Genomic DNA, 6,389 nt, shown 5'->3' on the forward strand with positions numbered 1-6,389 from the left:
CTGTTTACAGAACAGCTGAAGGCCATGAGGCGTTCAGGGTCCGCCCCCTCGGCTCTGGTCCCTAGCTGGTTCTGACCTTTTTTCTCCGACCAGCCATTAACACAAACAATCGAACCACATCGAACCGAACACCCAGAACTGCAGATTCTGCAGAGCCAGACAACTTGTGACTCATGAAGGTTCTACGGCAGAAAACCTGCGAGTTCGTTTTGTTTTTGTTCTGTTGGTTCTGAACCGACTGTTCTTTGGTTCCTAAGTGTCTGGTCCAAATGATGCAGGTAACCTCACCTGAGCAGCAGCAGCAGTTGTTCTGAACAGGGCAGCTGAAGGCCTCAAAGAACCGAACAGCTTCAACATTTTGACGGTGCAGAACATGAAGAGATCCCAGAGAACGGCAGCACAGATCCTCTAAATGCAAGAGGTCCCACTCTGAAGGAGGAGTCTCTTCATCTGTAGAGATCCTAAGAAAACAAGAGGACTCACTCTGAGAACGGCAGTTTGTTTAATCTGGAGTTTGCCAGAGATCATTTACACAAGATGTCTCACTCCAAAAGAAAAAACACTGTTAATTCCATTATTATTTGTTTATTAAAATAGGACATTTAAATGATATAATACACAAGAATATCTGCGCGTGCGCCTTTTGGTTTAAGATGAATCCTTGTTTATTAAAATCTACCGATAGGTGGCGGTAAGGGGAACAGAATTTCACACCAAAAAAATAAACAAGTGACGCGTGTGACGTCACATCCGTTGAGGAAGTAAAGCAGCACGGGGACGGTAAGGTGAGCGGGTGAGCATGCTGAAGCTGCTGCAAGTGAGTTTCCGCCGCCATGTGTGGAGGAGCGTCTGCTCCGCGGCGGCAGGTCGGGGCGCGGCGCGCGGAGCCGCGGCAGCGGCCAGGAGGGCCGGAGTCCGGAGCTGCATCGTGGATACGAACCTGGAGGAACAGTTCGTGTTCCTGGACTGTGCAGGTGAGCAGCTACAGAACCTCCTGCTCTGCTACTTGTTCCGGTACCGGAGCTGACTGCTATTCTGACCCGATGTGTGGTTCCGGTTCTGATGCTCCGCTGAACAGCTGAGATGTTCTGTAGAACCTTCTAGACCCAGCTTCCCGGGTCAGAACTGTTTAGCATTAACATGACCAGAACCAGGATGTGTTTCTTGTTCTTTTGGACCTCTCATTGGGTTTTATCTCCAGAACTGTTCTGCCTCAGGTCAAGGATCTCAGCTCGGTTCTGGTTCCTAAAGTCCAGTTTCACAGAAAGTATTCACAATGCTTAAACTTCCCTTCATAAACAAACAGGAGCCTCCTAATCCGGAACCAGAACCCATCTGGTCCAGAAGGTTCTGGTTCCGTCAGGACACCCAGCCAGAGATATAATGGGATGGTTTTTAGATCAAAGCAGATTCATGGCCTAATCAAAGTTTTCAGACTTTTATTGGTAACAAATGTTGAACATGTTTCTTCTTCTGCTCCTTCTCATTCTTCTTCTCTGAATAATTTGTTGTCACATCGGAAGTTCAGATCTGCCAGTACCGGCCGTTTGGACCGTTGTGACAGTCTCAGTCTGAGCTTTGATCAGCTGACCACATTGGATGAATCTGATTGGACGGAATCAGGAGGTTCTGCTGCCGGTTCTGTTGGGTCAGCCTGACTCTTCTTGTTCTCTCCTGTTTCAGGTCTAGAGGAGGAGCCCGATGAGGAGCAGCAGCTCCGCGTCGCCTCAGGTTCTGGTTCTGGGTCCGGGTCTGGTTCTGACCGTCAGCACCGGACCCACCTGAGGGCACTGGAGCGGCAGCTGCAGGTGCTGAGAGACGGAGCCTCGCAGGAGCCGGGGCCAGACTCTTTCATGGATTTCCATGATGAGGACTTCCCGCTGGACGAGAGCCTCATAAAGTCCCAGAAGAAGAAGAAGAGGAAGGGGGCGGAGCCTAAGGGCGAGCACCGCGTGTTTGGGACGGCGGACGCAGGCGTTGCGGTCAGCGACACCAGCTGCTCCGGATGCGGCGCCCTGCTGCACTGCGCCGCCGCCGACCTGCCCGGCTTCCTGCCCAGCGAGAAGTTCAAGGTTCTCATGGCGACGGGGAAACTGGGCGGAGCCACCTGCCAGCGCTGCCACCTGCTCACCCACCACCACAAGGCGCTGCACCTGCAGCTGACCCGGGACCAGTACCGGGATGTGGTGCGGCGGGTCCGGGCTCGGAAGGCGCTGGTGCTGCTGGTGGTGGACCTGCTGGACCCGCCGGGCTCCCTGGTTCCAGACCTGCCGGACCTGGTGGGCACCAACAAGCAGGTGGTGGTTCTGGGCAACAAGGTGGACCTGCTGCCCGCCGACGCGCCCAACTACCTGCAGCGCCTGAAGCGGCGCCTGGCGCGGTGCTGCCAGGACGCTGGGTTCGGGACGCAGGTGGCCGACCTCCACCTGATCAGCGCCAAGACGGGCTTCGGGCTGGAGGGGCTGGTCTCCGCCCTGCAGCGCTCCTGGAGCTACAAGGGCGACGTGTTCCTGGTGGGCGGAGCCAACGTCGGCAAGTCCACGCTGTTCAACGCGCTGCTGGAGTCCGACTACTGCCGGTCCGCGGCCGCCAGCGCCCTGCGCAGGGCCACCATCTCCCCTTGGCCCGGTACGTAACCAGAACCTGAACCGCTGCCGCGCTGCGCCAGGCTGACCCGCTGTGTCTCCCCGCGATGCGTTCAGGGACCACTCTGGAGCTGCTGAAGTTCCCCATCACCAACCCGACTCCTTACCGCATGTTCCGGCGCCAGAACCGCCTGAAGGAGGCGCTGCAGCAGACGGAGGCAGAGCTACCTGCCGACGAGCTGCAGCGGCTGCAAAGGCTCAGTCGCCATGGATACCTAGTGGGTAAGGAGGGGGCGGAGCCATGTGACCAGGGGCGGAGCCAGGTGGGTCTCTGATCACCTGCTCACCTGTCCAGGTCGGGTCGGTCAGACGTTCCGATCCGGTGGATCCAGAAGCGAAGAGATCCAGTTTGATCCGGACAGCCTGGCGTTTGGCGAAGACGGAGGTTCACAGAAGGAAGGTAGGTTCTGATCCGGTTCTGATCCGGTTCTGACTGAACCAGTCCCACCTGCAGGTTCTAACCCGGTTCTGACTCCTCCATCAGCTGCTGTCGGGTCACATGACAAACCAAACGCCAGCGATCTGAAAGACGCCCACTGGCTCTACGACACGCCGGGAATCCTGAGAGAGAGAGACGTGAGCCGCCCTTCCTCTCCCTGCTCCTCTTCCTCTTCCTGCTCCTCTTCCTCTCCCTGCTCCTCTTCCTCTTCCTGCTCCTCTTCCTCTTCCTGCTCCTCTTCCTCTTCCTGCTCCTCTTCCTCTCCCCCCTGGATTTTTTGGGATAATTGTGATTTTAAACATTAAACTGGTTTTGATATAAAAATGTAATTATTTTTCTAACTGATTATTTGGAAAACATTTTCACAGACCCATTTTGAATCTATAAAGGTGAAATCTCGACCTTCTTATTCACAATGTTTTTCTGAATCCACTTCCTGTTCCTGCTCTCTGGACTTCCTCAGATCCTCCAGCTGCTGGAGGACCAGGAGGTCCGGTCGGTGGTTCCGACCCGGGCCATCGTTCCCCGGACCTTCGTCCTGAAACCCGGAATGACTCTGTTTGTCGGAGCGCTGGCCCGGATCGACTTCCTGCAGGTAGGAAGGGGTTAATTAACTGACAGGTGGATGAGCTGATTGGTTAACGACGGACGCCTGGTAATGGCCGCCGACTGCAGGGCAGGAAGTCCTGCTGGTTTTCTGTTCTGGCCTCCAGTCAGGTCCCAGTTCACATCACCGGTCTGGATAAAGCCGCCAGCGTCTATGAGCGACACGCCGGCCACGCCCTGCTGGGGGTGAGTCACATGACCTCACTGTGACCTCAGTCAGCCCGTCGTCACGGTGCCGTGAGTCATGTCTGCCTCCGTGCTGCGTTCAGGTGCCTGCAGGCGGGTCGGAGAGGATGCAGCGTTTTCCTGCGTTGGTTCCTCAGGACTTCAGTCTGGAGGGTCGAGGTTACCTGGAGGCCACTGCTGACATCACGCTGTCATCAGCAGGTAAGCCCCGCCCCCGCCTGCAGCCGCCAGGCTGGCTCTGATCTCCTCTCACCTGCGTGTCGTCTGTCTGTCAGGTTGGGTTGCCGTGACGGCGATGTCAGGTGAGCTGGTGGAGCTGCGGGTTCACGGCCCGGAAGCGGCTGGCTTCGGCCTGCGGACGCCGCCGCTGCTGCCTCACGTCGCTTCGCTGAAAGGAGAGCGGCTTCGAAAGTCGGCCGCCTACAAACCGCTGAGGGCCGCCGGCCAGATCCACAACCTGAAGCCCAGCAGGAACTGAGCCTGACGCACCTGGACAGGTGGGGGCGGGGCCAAACCTGGAGCTGCCTTCCCTGTTACCGTGGTAACGGAGGCTGATGAGACCTTGAACAAAGACAAATCCATCTGAACTTTACCTCTGATCTCTGTTACCGTGGTAACTCCGTTATTCCATCAGTGATGCCAGAACATGTTCTGATCCACTGTCGGTTACCCAGAGCGGTTCTGATACCGGCGCGGGTCTGTGGTTCTGATCCCTACTTGTGTTTCGTAAAAATGAGACGGAACCGGACAGAGTGAGGTCTTTACTGGTCACAGCTTCATCTAGGCCCGGTTCTGATGTACCAGGATCCTGTGACCGGCTGTTTTTGTTCCGGTAAACTGGGTCGAGACATCAGAATCAGAACCAGTAGCCCAAACAAACAGACGTTTCTGCTGTTTTTATTAAAGGTTATAAACTGCAGCCCCCACCCCCCCTCCCCCGCTGATCAACACCTGCAACAACATGGAGGCGTCCAGCAGTTCTGCCAGAACCCACATGACCCAAAAAGTCCAAACAGAACCCCTAACAGTCAAACAGCTGATATTTGTCCCCATCGTCCTGTCATATGAGGATGACGTCATTCTGCCAGCCTGGTTCTGGTGGGTCCGTTTGAGCAGAAACAGACCAGGTGGTTCTGATGGCTCCAGCTCCTCTGAAGGTTCTGACCTTCCTCAGACGTCATACAGCTTCTCCTCTTCTTCGCTCCTAATGAAGGCAGATGACAGTTCTTTCAGCAGCAGCTCCTGGGACGCCGTGCAGACTCCGGGCCGTATGACGCCCTCTGCTGGCGGACCGGGGGAACTGCAGCCTGCGCTGGCCTCTGCTGGCGGGTCGGGGGAACTGCAGCCTGCGCTGGCCTCTGCTGGCGGGTCGGGGGAACTGCAGCCTGCCCCGCTGCTGCTGCCGCTCCGCTCCAGCGTCTCCAGGGAGCCGCCGACGGAACGGACGGCCCGGGGGGCGGCTACGTGGTCCAGATGTCCGCTCTCTGACAGAACCAGTCGGGTCTGCCGGTCCGGAACCTCCTGGGTCTCTGCGGCGCGGCTGGACCGGAAGCTGGTCTCCAGAGACTTCAGCACCTGCAGGCCAAAGTCCCCCACCTCCTCGTAGAGCGGTTCCGGAAGGTCCGGAGACTCGGCCCGCTCCTCGAACGAGTCCTGCTGGATCTTCATGGGCTGGACACAGACAGAACCAAACCCGACCCAGGTTAACGGTACCGAACGCTCTGGCAGTTCTGCACAGCTTCACAAACTGAAATCCTAAAATGGTTCTGATGGGCTTTGTTCTGAATTCAAAAATGTTTAAATGTTATAATAACTGTTTAACTGTTTTAAATTCCAGAAAATAATTAAAAAAAAATTATGTTTCAAAATATCAACTGTTAAAATTTGCTTCAGTTTAAAATGTTTAAAGATTAAAATGATATAAAAACTTTATCGTATTTCTGCTTAAGATTAAAAAAATACATTTATTTTTATTACAAACTGAAAAATGCTAAAAGTGACAATAAAATCCTGTTTTACGAAATTACACAGGTGTTTTTCCAAAATATTAACTTTATAAATTTTGACTTATTAAAAAAATAAAATTCTTTAAAGTGAATTTCTAAAATTTTGGGGACAAAAGAAAAAGCATTAAAAGTTTTAGAAACTAAGAGTTTCAATTAGACAATTTTGGGTGGCTTAATATTTTACTTAATTTCTTATTTTTATTATAACTGAGTTTAAACCGGTTTGAATAAAACTGAAAAAATGTTCTGAATTAATGGATCAGTTCCAGATCTACTCTGATGCTTCATGTTTTCTCCCCTAGAACCAACTCAGACCAGTAAAGAACCAGTTCAAACCAGTAAAGAACCAGTTTAAACCAGTTTAGACCAGTAAAGAACCAGTTAAGACCAGCAAAGAACCCGTTTAAACCAGTAAAGAACCAGTTTAAACCAGTTTAGACCAGTAAAGAACCAGTTTAAACCAGCAAAGAACCAGTTTAAACCAGTAAAGAACCAGTTTAAACCAGT

At 53.4% G+C, this 6,389-nt stretch overlaps 3 protein-coding genes across 3 annotated transcripts in view; 1 reads left to right on the forward strand and 2 right to left on the reverse strand.

Moving 5' to 3' along the window:
• The window catches only part of nipsnap3a (nipsnap homolog 3A (C. elegans)), a 4,394-nt gene extending 3,963 nt beyond the window's left edge, over positions 1-431 (reverse strand). Inside the window, exon 1 of the mRNA XM_007577862.2 lies at positions 289-431. Within this exon, the coding sequence (XP_007577924.1) occupies positions 289-375 (87 nt within the window). The 5' untranslated portion in view covers positions 376-431. The remainder of the gene's footprint in view (positions 1-288) is intronic.
• Positions 432-724: 293 nt separating this feature from the next.
• On the forward strand, positions 725-4,624 carry noa1 (nitric oxide associated 1). The gene is made up of 9 exons (XM_007577864.2): positions 725-974; positions 1,684-2,628; positions 2,703-2,867; positions 2,941-3,045; positions 3,130-3,221; positions 3,548-3,679; positions 3,760-3,876; positions 3,960-4,077; positions 4,152-4,624. Exons 1-9 carry the CDS (start codon positions 800-802, stop codon positions 4,352-4,354), a joined length of 2,052 nt encoding a protein of 683 aa, XP_007577926.1. The 5' UTR covers positions 725-799; the 3' UTR covers positions 4,355-4,624.
• Positions 4,625-4,758: 134 nt separating this feature from the next.
• The window catches only part of arap3 (ArfGAP with RhoGAP domain, ankyrin repeat and PH domain 3), a 25,024-nt gene continuing 23,393 nt past the window's right edge, over positions 4,759-6,389 (reverse strand). Inside the window, 1 exon segment of the mRNA XM_007577863.2 lies at positions 4,759-5,547. Within this exon segment, the coding sequence (XP_007577925.1) occupies positions 5,047-5,547 (501 nt within the window). The 3' untranslated portion in view covers positions 4,759-5,046.

The sequence above is a fragment of the Poecilia formosa genome, unplaced genomic scaffold (assembly GCF_000485575.1).
Source record: "Poecilia formosa unplaced genomic scaffold, Poecilia_formosa-5.1.2 Scaffold458, whole genome shotgun sequence".
In the NCBI taxonomy this organism is placed as follows: Eukaryota; Metazoa; Chordata; class Actinopteri; order Cyprinodontiformes; family Poeciliidae; genus Poecilia; species Poecilia formosa.

Bases quoted from the DNA above. Each gene is read 5' to 3' on its own strand.
- noa1 (XM_007577864.2), top strand. From the start codon at position 800: ATGCTGAAGCTGCTGCAAGTGAGTTTCCGCCGCCATGTGTGGAGGAGC. The intron at 2,629-2,702 runs GTACGTAACCAG...CGATGCGTTCAG, and splicing joins CACCATCTCCCCTTGGCCCG to GGACCACTCTGGAGCTGCTG. The intron at 3,877-3,959 runs GTGAGTCACATG...TGCTGCGTTCAG, and splicing joins CCGGCCACGCCCTGCTGGGG to GTGCCTGCAGGCGGGTCGGA.